This window comes from Artibeus jamaicensis, unplaced genomic scaffold (genome assembly GCF_021234435.1).
Source record: "Artibeus jamaicensis isolate MK-2021 breed Jamaican fruit bat unplaced genomic scaffold, CSHL_Jam_final scaffold_537, whole genome shotgun sequence".
NCBI classification, from domain to species: Eukaryota; Metazoa; Chordata; class Mammalia; order Chiroptera; family Phyllostomidae; genus Artibeus; species Artibeus jamaicensis.
In genome coordinates this window covers 17,304,748-17,325,673 of record NW_026522047.1, presented here as the reverse complement: position 1 = coordinate 17,325,673, position 20,926 = coordinate 17,304,748, and the positions used below count along the sequence as shown (strand labels likewise).

The 20,926-nt window shown below is 45.5% G+C and overlaps 1 protein-coding gene across 2 annotated transcripts in view; it reads left to right on the top strand.

The window, feature by feature from the left end:
• Positions 1 to 20,926, top strand: part of SLC10A7 (solute carrier family 10 member 7) — a 191,923-nt gene that overhangs the window by 132,683 nt on the left and 38,314 nt on the right. For both annotated transcript variants that reach the window (XM_037162355.2, XM_037162354.2), the window contains one exon: positions 8,070 to 8,105. In XM_037162355.2, coding sequence (XP_037018250.1) covers positions 8,070 to 8,105 — 36 coding nt within the window. The remainder of the gene's footprint in view (positions 1 to 8,069; positions 8,106 to 20,926) is intronic.

The following is a 20,926-nucleotide window of genomic DNA, read 5'->3' as shown; positions in this document are numbered from 1 at the left end:
GTTAGACTGACATTTCTTATTTAAATATAATTGCTGATCCAAAACAGTACTTTAGGACCAGGTCTGAACCACAGCCCCAGGGACAAATTTGACTAAGAGCATTTGTTTACAACTCGTCTTGGGCTGCTTTCCTGCCAGCAGAGGTAAGTGATTGCAAAGGGCAGTGTAGCAAGCAAAGCCCCGGATCATTACCTGGCCCTACACTGAACTGGTTTGCCTGCGCCTGGTCTAGGGTCCGAATCAGTTCTTTGGGGATTTTAATAAGTCTACAGATTACCTGGAAATCTTGTTGAAAGTGTAGATGATGATGCAGTAGGTCTGGGCAGGTCTGAGACTCAGCAGCTCCTGACAAGCTCCCGGGTGAGGCCAGTGCTGCTGGTCTGCGAGGATCTGGATTTCAAAAGGACATGCGTGTAGATGAAATTCCCCTCTTTGGAGAGAGAGAGAGAGAGAATTATGAGTGAGAAGTCAGTTTAATTGGTTAGCCTCTTATCTGAACCACAGTATCTGAGGAGTGTTAGAGGAACATTGTCACCTTGGAGAGAGATTTTCTGGGTCATTTAAAAATGGTTATCTAATTATCATTTTCTTGTATAAGCACGTTGACTCAGTGATGATATTTGAAGGGACTAAGAATGAGCTTGATAACGCAAATGTTTAGATGACCAGTTTTAGCAGGGTCCATCTGCTGGACACTCCCCCGGTTGGAAGACAATTCGCCACGTGCCTCTCACATTCCTGTACATCTCCGTAGCAGGTGCTGGCGATCCATGGCTCCCAAACACCTTTTCAAGAATGTTTGTATGGTGAACAGCCTTGAAAGATAGAAATAGCATCTCCCTCTAGAGCAAAGGGCAGGCATACTTTCTGCCCATCATAAAAGATTTGGGTTCCCTGAGCTCCTTATTCCCTTTCTGTGATGCAGCCTGTTATATGCGCAGGCCTCCATCTGAGCCCATCCGCACCAGCCCGCCCAGGGCCAGGCCACCTGAGACCCACGTCATGCTGAGGCTGCTGGCGCTGCTGAGAGTCGTAAAGTCCTTTGGCCCTGCCCCAGGGTCCTCGTGTTTTCTCCCAGCTCCCACGGTAAAGCCTCAGCACCATCACGTCTTCAGAGATGATCTCGTGTTAGCCACAGCAGAGACTTCCAATCGCTGGCTTTCCACTTTCTCTGCAACTGTCAGCCCTTGTTTTAGTCAAACGCTTCACTTTGTACTTACTGCAGGGAATAGAAGCTCTTACATGAAAATACCTTCTACTTTCCGGCATCAAGCACACACCTCTGTCTTCATCTCTGCCTAATCTATCCTTTCTCTCCTTGTTCAATGAAGAGGTATCTGACCCTCTGCTGTGCACTGGAACTCCTTCCCGCTGCCTCCTCAAGTGCAGTAGGTACGACCCCTTCCTTAAATCTCTATTCTCCTGCCCCTTCTTGACTCCTTTCTATGAATTTTTAAAGTCCTCAAGGTTCTCCTTTTAAAACAAAGCAAATGAACAACAATACAGTTTTTAAAGACAACCCCAGGACTTCACAGAAACTTTTCTGAAGTTTTTTGTGCTGAGGAGACCTCCGAATTCCTTTCCCCTGAGCACCCATGATGCCTGGTACATAGTTAGCACTCAGTAAATGCTTGTCTAACTCAGTACATGTCACTGAGAGAGGCTGGCTTCCCTTCCTGCAGTGAGGCCGCCACAGTCCTGGAAGATAATCCCAGCTTCGCAGGCTCAGGGACCCATGTCATTAGCACACCCCAGAGGCTCTGTCCTGGGAGACAGTGCCAGCTACTCAGGGCATCCCCAGCCTCTCAGAAATCCTCCTTGGAAAACAAAAGTATCATTCAACATTTTCTTGGCGAGCACAGACCGAGACTAGAGAGAACTAAGAGGACGTTTTCAGTGGCGGGTGTTACCTAGCTCCAGCAGTCCAATGCAGCTGTCTGTATTGCCTTGCACGGCGCCTGGTACGTAAGCAGAAGCTGGGTCAGCTCCTCTGTTTCTGGTGGAGCCATGAACGCGATGACAAACGCTCGATTTGGGGGTGTCTGGGGACTCGCTCCATGAAGGTCCAATTTCAAAGAGGAAAATACAGAGGAAGGGGACGAGGCCCTCGCCCTCCAATCAGCCACCGCTTCCCTTCCAACCACCCTTCCCTAGGCTCCTCCTTCTTCCATAAAGTTGAGTCAATATGTTTTGACGTCCATGTTTATCAGGGCATATTCTCCGAGGCCCATATTCCCAGATTGTTTTATTTCATTTCAGGTGTCTCCGAAATCCCCCACACCACCCTTTCCAATTTATTGCTCCGGCCGTGTGGACGGTCTCATTCATTACACGTTGGTTTGACATGATTTCATTCCTGAGGAATAAACTTCTCCAACTTTTGAAGAGACCACTATATACTGACCACAGGACAAAATGTGAAGACAACCTGGGAGTTTTAGTTGGCATTAATCTTTTTTTTCTTCTTTTTCAAAGAGATCTTAGCATTGAATATAAATACAAAGTTCAGAGTAAAGAAATTGTCGAAGTATAATTTTCAAATGTTGGAAACATGACCTTCTCACAAATACAGAATGAACTTTCCCAACATTCATTTAACTGAATAAAGACGGGACCAGCAGGATGGCAAAGTGAAGCCGGTGTCAAGGGGATGGTGGAAAAGGGTGGTCTGGTCCACCAGGAAAGCACCCAAGCCAGTCGGGCCTGCAGAGTGACAGGACTGTGGCTTCTGTGGCTGCTTCTGCTGCCAAACAGGAATTATTTCTGTCCTAGCAGACCAAAACTTTGTACGTTAACATGAAATTTCATACTCTGGGCCCTAATCAATAGTAAATACAAGTCAAACAAATGTGTATCCCTCTAGGCGATTACCGTATTTTGCCATGTATAATGCACATCCACATTTTTGGCCCAAACTTTCAGGAAAAAAAATTTTGTTTTAATTTTTTAATTCAGTTATTTATTTATTTATTTATTTATTTATTTATATTTAGATAATTGGGTTTTTTTTGTATTATAAAGGAAGTTTAGCATTTATTTTTGAACATATTACGGTACAAGAAATTTTACATAACACATAATTACAAACCAAAAACAGATACAAGGTATTTCAGGCACCACCCATGTACAATATGCATCCTTATTTTTCCCTTAAAGATTTGCCGGGCGTGGGGGGGGGGGAACGCTCATTATACACAGCAAAATACGGTAAACAACCCTTGGCCTGGTCTCTTAGATTATGCTCCAGGATGACAATGAAAGGACTCGCAGTCCTGGTGTGGCCTTACTTCCAAGTTTTGGTCAGTTTTTATTAAGCAAGCGCTGGATGAGCTCATGTCTAAGAGAAGGCTCGGCACCCTTCCCGGGATGAGCAGTGGGAGGGCCGGGACTTGCAGCCCGGAGAGGACTTGGAGTGGGCACCCGAAGGCTCACTTCTCTGTAATTTTTAAATACAGCCCTGAAAAATACATTACAGTTTTAGAGTGCAGAGTTTACTTACACGGTCGAAGAGCAGCAGTTAAAGGGCTATCTAAAGCACAAAAAAAAAAAGAAAGAAAGAAAAAACCAAACAAACAGAAACAGACTCGCAGATGCAGAGATCAGACTGATTGTTGCCGGAGGGCGGGGCTGGGAGCAGGGTGGGGATCAGGAAGTACAAACCGAAAGTTGTTCTATGTAAAACTGAGCATGGTGCCAGGTGGGTACTCGAATGATCAGGGAGGCCACTTTGTATATTATATGGTTGTCTTGGCGCTATGCTGTACACCTGAAACTAATATAAAATGATATTGAAAGTCAACTGCAATTGAAAAATACAATTGTAAAAGAAAAGCCATCACAGCGAAGGAGAGGGTAAGACAGCCCCGTGTGGCTCGGAGGCGAGGACAGGGCAGCAGGGGAAGGGGTTTGGCATCAGTAGAAGAAAGAGCTTCCTCCTTGTCAGAGCTCCAGCCAGGGGGGCAGTGTGCGCTGTCTGGGGAGCAAGAACTCTGTCTTCCCCGGGGGACCTCTGCAGCCTCACAGCCGTCACACCCACACAGAGCAAGGGAGGGGCACGGTCAAAGGGCATCACACTCCCGTGAGGGCTGGACCAGGGTAGGGCTGAGATCCCTTGTGAAATGGAGATTCGGTCACTCTGCGAAAGTGGAGTTCATGACAAACTGCAGCAGCCTCTCCCAGGGCTTCTCACGGAGTACCCGGGAGAAAAGGGCCTAAGGAGTCGGTTTTGGTTCTGTGTCATCGCAGTGGTTGCTGCAGCAAAACCTCCTGATAACATTTTCTGTTGAAAAGAGAGTTGCAATTCACTTCAGTTTTGCCTTTCTTTACCATTCCTGCTGTGGAGAGTAGTGCATTCACAGTTGTGTGGTTGTTCTTGTTGTTATTTGGGGGGAAGGGTTTGGTGGGTGTTTTAATGTGACTAAGTCCCAGTGTCTCAGATCTGACACTTCCCCCCTCCACTAAAGTCATTGAAATATATTCACCCAGTCGTTCACATCAGAGGTGTAAATGGGTTTTCTGAAGGTTTTCTAGGAGACGATCAAAGCCCATCACTTTGTGACGTGACTTCTTCAGGTGTCATAGTCAGAAAGCTCACCACACCATCCCAACTGCAAGGATGCTAAAACTATGTCTTGACCTTGAATCTGCAAGGAGCGGGGGTAGTATCTTTTGCTAGAAGTGCTCATCCACCACCTCTTGGTTTTAGCCATTTGTATAAAGTTTGCTTTGGAAAGAGAAGAGGGAATCAAATGAACCTTTAGAGCCTGAGAGAAAATCACATGTTTATTTGACTTTGCACCTTCCAACGATTGTTGCTGTTACAGTTTAAATTTTTAGGTCACCCTTTTTATCCTTGATATTTGCAAAAACCAGATTTTTAAAAAATGTATCAGCCATGCCATTCAAAGGCTTATTTCTCAGTTTGTTTCATGTTGTCCAAAAGATGTACTGCCTTTAAAGCTCCTCTCTGGTTTACTCTCAAAATATAACCCTGAGGAAACAGAATAAGATTGCAAAGATGTTATTTATACCATCCGGGACCCCAGACTCCGGAGTCAGGCGCTAGAGATTGGATTTCCAGCGTCATCTCTTTTTATTTTACTCAGTGTCTCTGAGTTGCGATTTCCTTCCCTAGTGGCTGGAGAAACACTGGCAGCTGGCTCACGGGGGTTGCGGTGAAGAATCTGTAAGGTAACATGCATTTAGTCCTCAGCATATCACCTGACATAAGTACCAGCCGTTATTATTTTAGTGTTAACTCTAATGACTTCACCAAAATGTAATTATGGAGATCTTGTCTGGGTTAATGGCATTGGGGCTGACTCATGTCCTAACACAACTGCAAAGTAGATCTCAGCATTATGTAACAATTCATTCTTGGTTAGTGAACTTGAACAGCCGTTTTTGAGAAAATAATGAGGAATCTTGAAGCCAGTATTATCAAAGGCATCCTATTGGCTAGAAAATGTTTACTATTTTAGGAGCAAATATCACAAGTCCTCAGAAGAACTGCGGAGAAACTGCTATGCATTGGTGACTGTGCACTGAAATGTTCAGGCGGAGAGCCTGCAGCTCACAGCGCTCCTCCTTCGAGCACAAGGTCCTCTCCAACAGTTGGTTGTCAACTTGAGACCAAGGTCATGCAGGAGCTAATCACAACATATGTGCCTGAGCAGGACTCGTAGAAAACCACACTGGCTGCCGAGATCTGCTGCCCAGGACCAGGGGTTTAGTGGAGTCAGTTCTGGATTTGCAGTCGGACAAAGCAGGCTCAAGGCCAGGCTTCCCTATTTATATTTGATGCAACTTTGGGCTGGTTGCTTGGCTTTTCTGAACCCCAGTTTCCTCGTCTGTAAAACGTGGCTATTTTATAATCTAACTCCTTCAAGAGGGGAGGGTGAAATTTTAAAATATGCATAAAAGTGCTGAAACAAAGTACCATTAATAGTATTGGCATTGTTACTATCATTAATACTATTTCACTCTTGCTAAAGATAATAAATGGGGATCAGGGAGAACATGGGTTCCTGTGTACTATACGTGAAACCAGTGTGATTTCAATTCCTCAAATATAAGACAAGTGTCCCCAGAGTGGTGATGGGGCTCAGCCTTCTTCCCAGGTAAAAATCCTTATCCTATCACAGATAATATACATTAGTAGTGTTACTGATAGTCCAAAATCAACATTAAAATAAGTTTCTACTTTGTTCATCTGAATTTAGGTGAATTGATAGATAACAAAGGTGAAACTGGTTAGGTAGTGACCTAAGTCAATCCATTTTCCATGCACCAAACTGTTGACCAACTTGTTAGGCCCTGACATTAAGTTCCTCAGCAGCCTGCCATCCTGGTAGCTCAACTCCAAATCCCCTCTCCTGGCCCGCAAGGCCCCTGGCGGTCTGCTCTCTGATTCCCCCATTTTATACTTGACTTCCCACCCTGCTCAACTTTCATAGTTTTATGGGGGCCCTCCCCTCTTCCTGGAATGGCCTTACCCACTTCCTACTGATCAGTCTCCACTGATCCATGTAATTCATGGAAACAGAGCCTGGCATATAAGTAGATGTTCAATAAACGTTTAAACAAACTGACTTTAAGTCAGGCAGCCCCCACATGGACTGAAACAGCCAGATATTTTTGTTCCCACGTGGCCTTGTAGAGCTTGGGGATCCTGCTAAGATCCGAGTATATTCCTGTCATTAAAAGACAATAACTCTTATAAATTATTTTGGCACTTTGCACATTTAGCTCTCTTAAATGTGCTGAGGAGAACCTGTTTCATAGACACCAATGGAGTTGAAAAGCCACAATACCGGTTTTAATAAATAAATTTAAAATATAGCACACATTAAAATGTTGTATTCCTATTGTTCAGTGTATAAGTTTGTACAACAAAGAAGCATTTATTCTATGATTTAACACTAGAACAATAGTGTGTTATTCTATTATTTAACACTAGAATAGGCCTGTGTGTGAATATTCACATGAGTATATTCCCAAGAAACTCATAGGAGCAATGTTCATGTATAAAGTAAGCCAATCCCTCTTGGACCATGTCGAAAAGAGTTCAGTAACTGTAATGACAAAGGACTTCCTGAAAGACTTCTTTCCCAAAAGTAACGAAGTGGAACCATACATAGACCCTGGCCAGAGTCTACTCTGTCTGTCTGTCTGTCTTACTCTCTCTCGCACACAGATTGTTGGGAATTTTAAAGTTCCTCATAGACTTCATTAATAAAAACAGGAAATGCTTTTTCTTGTGTAAGTCATAATGAAGTGTGGCAAGAAAAAGGGAGAACTAAAGGGGGAATCGTCATCTCCTGCTCTGCACTGAGACCTGTCAACTCCCAGCTCAGGCACCTAGTTTAAAAGATTTACCTTCAAGAAACCTAAAAGTTTGTTTCCTGCCTCATCGACAACAGCCTCAAACCGTTCCTTGTCATATCAGAAAACAAATCTTTTGCTCCTTCCTGCCTAGGGGAGGCAGAGGGACTGAGGTGGTCCTATGTGGCTGAATTAGATGAAAGACTCGCCTTCCACCGTGGAGACGTGGAGTCTAATCAAGTGAAATGAGTTTTGAGATCCCAGCTCATTTCCTAGGGGAGATCGGTTCGCATTAAAAAATCACGATGTCTCATTCATCACAACTGACGTGGTCTGTGCTCAGGAGAGGACCCCAACTGGGACTGAACCACCTGTCTTCCCCTGAAAAGAGGCACTTTATCCAAGTTCCAGCAGAAAGCCTTGGAGTGAGAAAGCTCTCTGGCTCCCACCAGAGTGATACAGATGCAACACGGAAGGCAACTTAGGTTTCACAAAGGGAAGGAGAGTTGAAGGGAGAGTGGTGGGTGTAGTTTTAAAGCTGCTCCATACAAGTAACTGTCATAGAGGTGCTAAGGCAGTGTGGGGTGGGGGAGCCAAGATTGGGGCTCCCTCTTCTCTGTCTCCCAGGTTTTATTAAACGCAACTGCAAAGGATAGGCATTTCCATGCATCAGAGTTTAAAATGGCAAAGCAAGTGTCCTGATTTCCATGCTGATAAATGACCTTCATCTCCTTTGTTTCTTTCAGGGCATCATTGTCACACCCCTGCTTCTGCTGCTGTTTGTGAGTATTCTCATGTCGTCTTTCATACCTTTTATTAAAGGGCATCTGCAACCCTCAAAGAGAGGGCCATTAAGATAAAATGGAAATTTGAATCCTCTGCATGCCTTTGCGTCATCATGTTTGGAACTATTCTTCCAGTTGAGGTGTAGCTAGTGATACCATGTGGACCCAAAGGACCTCTGTGGCCCCATGATCCAAGGCCGGCATCAGGACCCAGTCATGAAGCCTCCAGCCGCTGCCTAAACCATTACTGTTACAAATTAGTGACCTGGGACATAGGTCACAAGTGTGCGACTCTTTATTTTCTCATTCATAAAACTAAAGTGATTGCTAGTGACCCAATTATTTGATAGAAAGAGCCTTGGATCTGGGAACCAGAGGAAACTTAGGTCCCAAGCTGATGATTACTGGCTTCCTCCCTTTGGTGAAAACTCCCTTTCTTCATCCCTAGAATGGGAACAATACCACCTACCCCAGTCCGCCTCCCAGGCACAATGAAATGTGCTTTAGAGATAAAAGATACAAGCTACTGGTTAACTACACAAAAATTCGTTCAGAAAATAAGAATGCTAATTAACTGTCTTATTTCTTTGGGTACGAAGCATATGAGAAATTAGATGAAAAATTATAATAGAAATTAATGTTGTCCCATGCTGAGAAAAGCATATGTAATCATGAATGATACCTAAAATATTTTATGAACTGTGCATTTTTCATACACACATCACCCAAATACAAATCACTCCACTCATCACTGAAATGGAGTGGGGATGTGTTTTGGGGAGTGAAATGTAGCTGTTTAAGTAGCACTATTTGTCAGTGAATTAAAACTATAGGGAAAATTTATTTAATTATAGTGTAATTACCCAAGCTGGAATTCAATTAGAGTAGCAGAGTGAGGGACTTCATTTCTTACAAGCTGTGTAGGAAGCGGAGAGGGAGGGATGTACTACTAAACAGTTGGGTTCTGCATCATTCATGAAAGACATTACCTTTAAGTGCGAAGCCTCAGCCTTTCCTTCCCTCCTGAAGTGCTAGCTTCATTCTGACAAGGTAACAAGAGTCAAGCAATCAGATGATTTCCCTCAACATAACAAATGTCATTCATCTGGACTTTACTAATTTAGAATTTGCAGTGAGTCTGCTTGAAACTAAAGTGAATACTGATTTGTATTCATTGGAAACGCTAGACTGGGCATGTACCTGCCTGCTCACTAGACACAAGGAACTGGGACCATCCCTGGGTGTCGTTTCTGAAACCTGGGTTCACGGTCTCCCGAGAGTGGTGTCCCACACACACGGGGTGCAGGCCAGGCCGAGGTCCCCACTGTGGTGGGGCAGAGGACCAGATAGAGCCAGGGGCCTAGAAAGTGTACAGTACATGACTGTACAGCCTAGGTTTTCTCCCTTGAGAGGAAATGAACAGTAGCATCTCCTACTCATGTGACCTGTTTCAGAAAATCAGGGGACACCGGAGCCACAACTAGAGGGCTGAGACCCCGAGCAGCACTCCGCCCTCCGCTGAGGCTGCCTTTCTGGGACCCTGTTTGGCTAATGTCTGAAGAACTAGATGAGTGCTTTTCTCGCTCTCCTTCCCATCTCCCTGCCATGGAGGTGTTCTCAGCTGATTAATGTTACAGCATCATGGCATGGCAAACTTTCCCCCACTCTTGGACCCATAGGTTGTGAACTTTTGCTGGTTCAACATTTTAAAATAACAGAGTGACAAGACTAGTGAAAGAGACCCCAGGACCTTCAAATTAAAAGTTTAATGCTTCCCTCTGAGCCAACTGGGCTGTTCCAGTAGGTTCAATGGCATCGCCACACAATATGAATAGATACTTTTGTGTTATATGACTTCAAATGACATGCACAGCATATAGCACTTTTTGCCTCTTTATGTTGTCATCTATTTTACCAACAATGGGCTTTGCTGAAATACTTAGGTTACCAGGCCTCATTCACTGAGCAAGGGGAAAACCCAAGCAACTTGAAATATGAACACATACCATAAAAATATGTTTTTTTAATCAACACCCCGTTATGGGTCATGTTGTGTCCCTCAAAAAAATAAGTTGAAGATCTAACCCCATGGACCCCAGAATGTGACCTTATTTGAAAATAGGGTCATTGCAGATGTAATTAGTTAAGATGAGGTCATAGTGGTATAAGGTGGGCCCTTGTTCCAATGTGACTGGTGTCCTTTCAAGAAGAGAAGTCAGAGACGCATGGGGGGAATGGCGTGGTATGGTGGAAGCAGAGAAGACAGTGATGCATCTACAACTCGAGGACTCCAAGGACGGCCGCACACTTCAGAAGCTAGACGGGATGAGGAAGGATTCTCCCCTGTAGGTTTCGTGGGGAGCATGGCCTTATTGATTTCAGACTTAATAGCTTCCAGAACTGTGAAACAATATACTTCCCCTGTTTTAAGCCACTGTGTTTGTGGTGTTATAATGTTACAGACACTAAAACAACACCTGACAATTGAATGGTCTTTTTTTAAATCATATTTTGAAAATGGAAATTCCTGGATATTCAGTTGCAGGAGCTAGTAAAGGCCATTTTTTTGATGGAATCTTGGTTCCCTGTGCAATTCATCTCTGCTCAGAATGTCCTCTTTCCTGTCTTGGTCCAACCGAAACCCATCTTCTGATTCATGTCTCTGCTGCAGGTGCCTTTCCTATCACAGAGCCTTGGAATGGAGTGAGGGTGTCTGTCTTGTACCTCATTACTAATTCTAGATCATTTCCCATGACTTCTCCATAAAGTCCCTTAATTTCTTTGAAGGTTATTGCCAATACACCTCTACTCCTTGCCACTGCTCCTTGTATAATTATCAGAAGAACCCTAGGTCACTCTCTAGGAGTTCAGAAAATGTTAGCACCCATTGTCTCCTTTTCAACAGTCCCCTAATTCTTAATGTTTTCAGTGTTCACACAGTTGATCCTCCTAGTGCCCTGGCCTCTAAATTCTTGACTTCTTCTCCAATAAGACCACCTTCCAATGCATTTTGGCCAACACTACTATAGTCAGACCCTCGACCTTGTTACTGCCAGTAACTGCATCCTTCCATAATCCTGTTTTCAAATGTGTTCTCTTACTAGTAGCTTCGATCTTTGTGACTTATTCCCCAAATTGAAAATTCTTCAAACTTGCTAGAATGGCCAATTTATTTACCTTATCACGTTAACAGTGCCTCTAAATAACCCACCCTACCTTCACCCCCTCATACCCTCACATCCGATCTTACCTAGGCTAGATCTCATGGTCCATCATTATGATCATTTTATTGCATACACCATCAACAAGCAACCTCCTCATCTCTTACTGCTTCATATTTGCCTGCAGAATTCCAACCGTGCTTCAATCCAACTCCACAACTTTCTGTATATGTACCTGAACACTCTGGGGCATACCCCATCCCAGTCTCATTTGAAATTCGTGACAACTAACTTTAAGTGGGCCATACAATCCTACTACTTTCCTCTAATTAATTCACATTCCCACTAGAAAAATCACTTCACACCTTCTCCTTGCCTCTCAATTCTCCTTTGCTTCTCTTCTCTCATCTCAACTGATGCAGAAACAAATTTAGCTAATAAGGAAATTAGGAGCAATCGGAGAAATTTTACAAAATGCCACCTTCCCGTGTCTATATTCTTCACCTCCTCCTCTGATTCTATAGATAAACTTAGACTCCCATCTAAGTCCAGTCCTTCCAGTGATGACGTGTCTTGTTGCTTACTTAACACTGCGAGTCACACAGATTTCCCTCTTTCTCCTCTATGTCCTATCTCTGCTGGACCATTTCTATTAGCATATAAATATCCTATAATATTGCATATCTTAAAAATTAAATCTCACCTTATCCTGCCCACACTCCATTTCTATACTCTGTTTTCTAGCAGAATTCCTCAAAAAGTTATCTGAAACTTCCTCATCACTCATTCAGTGATATATGTTGACTTTTTTCCTCCCAGGCCCTTTCCTAGGTGGCAAGGTTATAGCAACAAGCAACACAGAAACATCTTTGCTCTAATGGAGGTTATATGCTAGGGGAGAAAAAAACAAGCAACAAACAAGTAACAGTATAGTGTGTAAGATGGGTGACATGTGCTAAAAGGAAAATAAAATCAGGAGGAGGAACAAGAAGAGCCAGAGTGGGAGATTGCTATTTTAAATAAGGAGGCCAAGCTTGGACTTACTGGGATAATTATATTGGAGCAAAGGCCTGGAGGAGATAAAGGAGTGAACCTTCTGGAAGCAGAGTGTTCTGGGTGGAAGAGACAGCAAGTGCAAAGGTCCTGAGAGTGCTCCTAGTGTTGTGGAGGAACAGCAAGCAGGCCTGGCATGGAGTGATCAAGGGGAGAAATAGATGGAGATGAGGTTGGAGAAAATGAGGCAAGACTTTGCAGTCCTTTGTAAGGACTTTGAATTTTAATTTGAGAGAAACGGGAAACCATTCAAAGAGTTTTGATCAAGGAAATGGCATGTTCTGACACATTTTTGATCAAGGAAATGGCATGATTCTCGATGCTGGGCTGAGTGTAGATTGCAAGGGGATCATGTTGGGGACAGGAAAGCCTGTTAGGAAGCCAGTGCAATGTCATGGCAAAGAGACATTGTTAGCCTGGTGGGGCGGTTGAGTGAATCTGGTGGGAGGTAGCTGAGTGTAGAATTGGAAGAACTGAGAAACTGAAGGAAGGCTGTGAGGGAAAGATCGGAGTTGAGCATGACCCCGAGCCTGTGCGACGGGAAGGCCGGTGTTGGCATTTACTAGGAGATAAGAGACTGTGGGGTGGAGCAGGTTGAAGGGACTCATAAAGAGTTTAGTATGGGACGTGTCTGGGTTAAGACGCCTGTTAGACATTCAAGCAGAGACATCAAGTGAACAGTGGACTGTATGAGTCTGCAAGTCAGGGGAGATGTCTGGAGTAGAGATTCGTAACTGGGCAGCACAGAAAGGGTTTCTAAGTTAGACTGGACGAGTTCACCAAGAGAGTGAGACTAGGGAAGGAAAGGTATCAGTGGTTGACAAAGAAGACCAAGGAATGTGCACTGTGCTCAGGAGGGAAACCCAGAGACTTTGGCATGCTAGCAGACTCACGGAGAATGTATTTCCAAAAGAGGGGAGTGGCCAGCTACTTGAAATGCTGGTAATAGTTCAGACATCGTAAAGTCTGACGGTGACCACTGGATTTCACAAGGTGGAGGCCACTGGGGACCTTCACAAGAGCTATTTCAGCAGCGTTATGGGGGTGAAAGCTGATTGAAGCTGGTTCAAGAATGAAGGAAGGAAGGAAGAAGAGATAAATACAGTACTCATCAATAACCCTCTTGAGGGATTTCTGCATAAAGAATGCAGAAAATGAGGCAGCAACCAAGTTGGGAAATTATTAACACATTTGTATTGATGGATTAATCCAGTTAGAGAAGGAAAAACTGATACAGAAATTTATGGACCCGTGTCCTTGAGCAGGAGGAAGGGGTGAGCTCTAGTTCGTAAAGGGAGTGTGTGGCCTCCTGAGCACAGAGAGTTCATCCATAGTAATGGGAGGGGAGAGGCAGAACAATTTTTATTGAGTAGATATAATGTGTACTTATTACATAATCCCATGTGAAGAGCATGACTACCTTTAGGGGTGGGTATCACCCTCACATTATATGAGAAAACTTTGGTTCAAAGAGTTTCCTTAACTCATTTGGGACGACAACACTCCTAGTAAGGAACATCGGGCATGTCCGGCCAGAATCCGCCTCCGCCCGAGGGTTCCTTCCCAGTTGTGCTTCCAAAGCCTGCCTCCTGGGAGACAGTTGGTTTTAAGACATGTTATCAGCCCTCAGTTGCCACTTCTTGGATGTTTATATTCTAGGTAACACAGGAAAGACAAAAAAGAATAAGGCATAATTAGTGCCTTGAAAAAACTTCAAGCTTATGTGGGTAAATAAGAATAAAGAGTAGTGAAGAGATTTAGAGGAAAAAGTAACTGCCTGGGTGTGTTCTTCAGAGTGAGTTTCGTAGGAGTTCATAGAAGAGAGAAGTCCAGGTCAGGGAGACAGGTCCCCAGAGGCCTTGGAGGCTACAGTCAGTACTAGTTTTCCTAGTAGTTGGCCACCTGTGATAAAATTCATCAATGTTGGACGCCCCCAGAGTGAACAAGAGCAGTGCACACAGCCATTACTGTCATATACAATTCTCTATTTTTGTCATGTTCCCAATGAGGCTTGCACAGTTGATGGTCCCATATGCCATGTGTGAAATTAGAATAAAACACATAAAGAGAGGCTGTCCATTTGATGGCTCCAGTTGTCTTACACTGAGCCGGTCTCCCCACCTTGTGCCGAGGAGTATTCATTTGTAACTCGAGTGAAGAACAACCTTCTCTTGAACCTGACAGTAGCCTGTCTCCTGCCTGTGTATGTAAATCCCACAGAGATGGTTCTCACATGGAGAGAGCTTGCTGAGGTAGGAAAGTATGGAATCTTTGGTAAATGCCCACGTTGGGGCTCCCCCAAAACCATTTGAACTGTAAGGGCTAGGGGGAGCACCTGGTACACCATTGCCAGTGCTCTAGGGTGACATTGATGAACTCCCTTCTGCTCTGAGGACCTCTGAGCCGGGAGGCCAACTCCGCTGCTGGTCTGGGACTGCTCACACTTAACTGAGGGGGCAGTGACGCTGGGTGAGCCCAGGCACATGCTGTCTTACAGGCTTTGCCCTCACCCCTGGGCTCCCTGCCAGCACCAGCTGCTGCTAGTGCTCCCTGAGCAGGTGGGTCTGGACAGGGAGAGAAGGTCGCTGCTTCCTTGTACTGCCCTTGCCTATTGGTTCCCAAGTTTAGAGTGCTCTTTGAGGGGGGCATACAGGTTTGCTCTGCTGAAGGGACTATTTGGTCAGCAGCAATAAGCTCTTTGGCTCCTGATCCAAGTTCGTATTGACAAAACCATATCCTCTGGTCAGGGGATTAGAAGCCAAGTTTGTTTCTAGATGTTTCTGAGTATCTCTGCCTTCAGCCCTCCATGTCCTGAAGCCCTTCTCCTCACAGCTGTCTTCGGTGGTTATGAGCCGGTTTACCGTTCATTCAGGCACATTTTACTAAACTGTGTGTAGTTTGAGTAACTAGAACTTACAGTTGAATATAGTTTCCATCAGTTATTGGAAGGTAATCTTTTCATCTTGGGTTTTAAATTAGCATATAACAAAAAGAAATGTTTTACATATTTATTTTTTTAATCTTCAAAAACCACTTGAAGCCTGTTTTGCTCTTTACTTCTCAAAGAAGGAAACACACCGTGCATCTAGATAGAAAAAGGATCCCTTCCTCTTCTAAGTACTTTCCACGTATAGCCCAATTTTAGTTTGATGCATGCATCCGAACCAGGATGGCTGTTTAACTATCATATTCTTGATTTGGATGAGAATTACAGGCATTTTTGCATGGAGCCTGTCCGCTGGTGCACACTGACCTCACCAATGCTGTGTAAGGGCACAATGTTGTTTGCACGTCTCCCTGTGCAAGAAGGAGCAGCGGGGATGGGGCTGACCTGCAGGTTCTGGGGAGAGATGAAATCAAGAAGGGTGTGGAGACGGGGACACTCTCCTTCTGAGCGCTCCTCCGTGTGAAGGGAAGGAGATGGATGTGTAAGAGAACGTCCGTCCGTGTGGGTCCTAGAAGGGGAGATGCAATAGGAGACAGTCCCTTCCTTCTCTCCCTTCCCCCAAGACAGTGCTCTGGGCAAGGGATGGGCGAGGGCAGAAATGGAGCAGGAAGTGAGCACATCCTGTGTCTGATTTTCTGGCAAAAGAGACCTCACATTTGCCATTCTGTGGTATAAACTGTAAATATCTATTCTTATTTCCCATGAACATGGTGCTAATGAAAGCAAAGACCAATCATCAAGGGTGAATTATTTAATGCAATAATGTTTTAATAGCTGAGAAGAGACACAAATAGTGAAGATGCCTGTGGCTAATGGATTTCCCTGGTAGGAGATAAAAGGCTGATTACACAGCAGAGCCAGGGAAGACCCGGTGCATTAATGACAATTTACAGGTCAGCTCACTTACAGGAGTGATTTAAAATGCACCATCTGTTTTCTAACTGTGTGTGGGTCGGTAACTGTGATTTTAACAGACAGTCAACGCCCCTTTGTCAAGAACTGCTGCCTGTTTGTCTTTCTGAGTCTCATTAGTTTGGCCCCATCATATTTTACAGACCAGACCCCCAGATTCTTTCCAAATCAAATTGCTTCTAAATTGAATGGATTGATAGCACTCACCCCTGCTTTCATTCAGCCTTTTTCTGCCAAGTTGGAGAATTGTGTCCTGAGGCCCCGAAGCATCCACTGTGTGTGTACTGGATTACCTCCTGATGAATCTACCCTGGAACTAGTTTTGTGCCATCCGGGAGACAGTTGAGAAAATGGTCACTCAAATAATCTTCTGAGTCCTGGGACTGAAATCCAGAACCCCAGTTGCAATAGGCTGCACCGTCAGCCGCTGCTGATCCAGTGCCCACGCTCACCATTCTCTTCCTTTCTTTTCCTCCTCTCCTTGCCTCTGCCTGCCCTCAGTGCCCCTCTCCGTGCAGCCCCATCCCCATCCCCCACAAGCAAAAGCACCTCCCCTCCTTCTCTCCTGGGGGCAAGAACAGGGAGCCCACCCCTGACCCCTTTCCCATTTCATGGCTTCCATAATTAATATATGGCAGAGCATGGGGCCGAAGCGAAGTGTAAGGACTGTGGAGCAACACTTCTTGGCTTAGATCCTGGCTCCATCGCTTTCTAGCTGCAGTGACTTCCACCAAGTGGTTGGACTGTTCTATGCCACTCTTAACGTCATATGAAAATCAGGGTACTGGGAAGACCTCCCTCAAGGGGTTGCTGTATTAAATTATTCAACACACATTAAGCATTTAGAGCAGTGTCTGGCACGTAGAAACTGCACAGTGTTGCCATTCGTATAATTATGAGCCAGTTGTGTGGGAGGCCAAGCTACTGATCCTTTCTTGGGTCTGTGCATCAACCAAGGCTTTGTAACTCACCCCACATTGGAAGGAGGGAAAGAAAACACCATCAGGCCTCTTTTCCTATCTATGTGTTGTGTTCATTCATGAACTGAACCCACATTTGTTGAGCACCTACTATGTACCCGATTGGTGGTTCTCAAAGTGTGACCTCCAGCTCTGCAGCACTAGCATCTGCCAGGGCCTTATTACAAATGCAGATTCTCCGCCCTTTTCATCCTTCTCCCTGGATGCTCTGAATCAGAAACTCTGAGGGGGGGTGGGGGGCGCCAAGCAATCTGTGTTTTAACAAACCTTGCAGGGGCTTCTGATGAACTAAAGTGTAAGAGCCCCTGCCCTGGATGGAACACATGGTCCCTGCTGGGCCCTGGGGAACTCGAATGAGACCCTGTCCCTGACCTTCAGGAACACAGAGACTACTGGGAGAGACGGATCTGTGAACATGGGCAGCCAAGCACCCTGAGATGTACAGTGGAGACGCAGAGCCGCGAAGGAGGGGCAGCCCGGTCTGCATTCTGGGGGGAGGTTTGGAAAGACTTCCTACAGAAGCGACACTTGCACTGAGTCGGAGAGAAAGACTGGAACTTTTCTAGCTCCAAGTGGGGAGGGAAGAGATATTCATGGGAAGGAGCTAGTGTGCCCTGGTGCTGGGCAGACCTGCACACAGAACTCAACTCTTGAAAATCGAACCCCGGAGAGGAAGGGCTTGAGTGTAGTTCGCCATTGGATCCCATGTCTCAGCATGCTCTGGGCTGCAGGAGACTCCAGTAGCTTTTCGAATGATTGGACACAAAGGTCCTACGTTCCCACATACTTAATTTTCACTGAATCTCTTCTTTTCAGCATTAGATAAAACAAACCTACTTGTAAGTTGTCTGCTTTACAGCTCTATACTCCTGGAGGAAAGTAGCCGATGACTGGACTGTTGAATGGGTTGTGTCTTAAAGTGCGGATTGGCCGTAGGGGACAGGTTACCACTAAATCTGCCTGCGTATCTCAGCGAGGCCCAGAGCACTTGCTTGGTACAAGGCTTTCCTGAACCTGCCAGTTTACCCAACTGTGCAAGCTATGGATGTTTCAAAACCACATTGGCCTTTTCAGTAGAAACCAGGGCAGGTTCCTTATTAAAATGTGAAGAACGAAACGTGTCAGCGTATTTCCTCCTGCTTTAGTTCAGACCAACTCTGCATACAGAATGACTGGGTCTCGGACTCTCTGTGCCGTGTGCTCGGAGGCCGCCCTGTGCCAGATGCTCACTCTTCTTTCTTCTGGATGCCAGGGCGGGCTTCACAGGGCCGGAGACTTCCCCCAAGGTACCTCTGCATCTTCACACTGACCTCAGCGACAGCCCGGGGGCCAATTCAAAAGAAAGGACGTCTGCCAAATTAGCCCCCAGTGCTGAGGTTTCCCTGCTTTTCGAGCCACTTCTGAGGGAGCCGTCCTGCGGGACTTCCCCCCAGCTTCCCCGCCGTGCCCAGTCTGGCTCTGCGTAACCCAGTTAATTACATCCCGGGCTAGCGCGCTCTGGCCTCTGATCTGACAGAGTCTCCGAGGAGGGCTGCTCTCACTCGTGTTCTTCATCTAGTGGAGCAAAGATCACAGGCATTTCAGAGGAAAAGGGGCCGTGGAGACAGTGGCCACTTCCCCTCACCCTGCAGCCCCGGCCACTGTCTTCTAGGAACATGCGCCTTCCAAACACCAAACATGCGAATGATGGATGGATGGGGACTAAAATACATAATATTCTTAAAACCAAAGTTGCGGTGGATTTGCCTTTACTTCTCTTATCAAATTTGATCTTTTAGGTAGAATCAAGATTGAATATAACCCCCAAATTAACTAGTAAGTGAGGTCATGTTTTAACTTTTCTCTCCATTTGATCTCTGGGTTTACTGCTCCACAGTCATCCTTTACGAGGAAACTAACTGGGTTCCCAGTGCAGGAGGGCTGCTACCACAGTGCAGACCTGGCTGACGGGCGGCTTGCATGCATTTTAGAAGCGTAGCCACTTTCGTACCATAATGGAGGTATTAGAGATGTTAATTGCAAGTCACTTCCTTCTGAACCTCAGTTTTCACGTCTTGAAAAAGAGGGAGTGGGGTGGGACCCTGAGTCTCTTCCAGGGTGAAGGTTCTGTCCACGTCAGGTCTTCCCCTGCTGAACTGCAGTGAGTAAGGACCAGGGGCCAGTGAGGGAGAGCTGAGGGCGGAGAACAGGCCCCGGCTCCGCTCTGCACACTCACGCTCACACACTCCTCACAGAGACACACTGACCCACAGAGAGACACACACACTCACAGAGACACACACACTCACAGAGACACACGCATTCTCATCCTTTCTTCACCTGGATCTTGTCATGACTGGGTGCCCTTAGTTCCTAGGTGCACATTAGAATGAATAGTGTTACCGGTGGTAAACAAGCAGAGAAGAGAATGATACCATGTCAGCTTTATAATACCGCACGCTCATCACTTTGTAACACCTCATGTTCAGATTCCTCCTTCATTCATCCTGTGCAGGTTTGTTCTTCTGCAAACGTACTCTCTCTGTGCCCGTTCCTGGGTGAAGCACTGGGATGACAGGCGGACCGTAGCTGGTGACAGTAACTAACTTAGTGAAGTTGAAATGGAAAGAGGAACAGGGCCATGTACGATCATCCACGAGATTCCAGACAAGAAACGTCCCTTTGTAACAGAAGGTCTTCACCCAGAATCCTGCTGCCCCTCCCAGCTCTTTGTAAACCTAATGGGTAGAGCATCGAGCTGCTTGTTTCTGAACTTGAAAACTTTTTGTTCTTTAAACTGTTTTTTTCTGTTCACCCAGTGCTTCAATTTCCTGTAAAATACATTTTTCTTGATTTCAGTCCTTGCCCCAGGGACATCCTTGGAATTAATATTTGTGAAGAGAATATATTTGTTAAATACCTTGTGCCTCAAGGACATAGCTGCTCTAAAACAGGCTGGAATTATTAGTTTTTACTGCTTTGGCTTCGCCTAAAAAGAAACACCTAACAGCCGTATAGCGTTTAGTACACCAGGGACCTGTCTGTCCCTCAGCAGCTCCACGTTTCAGGCTCTTCCTGCTCTGGAACGTCTTGGTCCTGGAGGGAAAGGCTACGGCTGTGTGTGTGTGTGTGTGTGTGGGCGGGGTTACACTGGCAGCCAGGGGTCAGTGTTGAAGGTGGCCTTGAAGTCCCGCGGGCCTGGTGGGCAGGACGCGCATTCTCGGCATTCTGAGTGCCTCTAGCCTGGGGCTGAGGCCAGGGCCCAGAATTTTATAAAACGCTCCAGGGTGTAGAAGAGATTTTGGTAAGCCAGTTCATGCGGAAATCAGTGAAGATACTGATCCCACACCATTTCATCCTGAGCTCTTGACTTTCTTTATCTAAATATTTGATGGATTTTTTTAACATTCCATGCCCTCAGTCCTCACTTCCTCAATATATATTGTACAAAAATCATTTTCCCAGAGGTATTTGCAAGTTGAACTAAACTTAAGTAAATATGAATATTGAGGTTTGGTCTGCAGGAGAGGGTGAAAGTAAGTGCCGGGGGCCAGGGAGCTCACTGGTGGTGGTTTGAGTGAGCCTGGTTGCAAAAGGGAGTCATAAAACAGAGAAACTCCTGTGGAATGGGCTAGTGCTGGTCAGGCTTGAAAACCAGGAGTTCAGAGGAAGGATAGCATTCAAGTTCGAAGGAAAACCACTCAAGGTCATAGGAAGACAGAAGTTCTTGGTGGCTGACACTAATGTGAGTGGGCGACTGTGTTCATAGACAACACCATCGTGTGA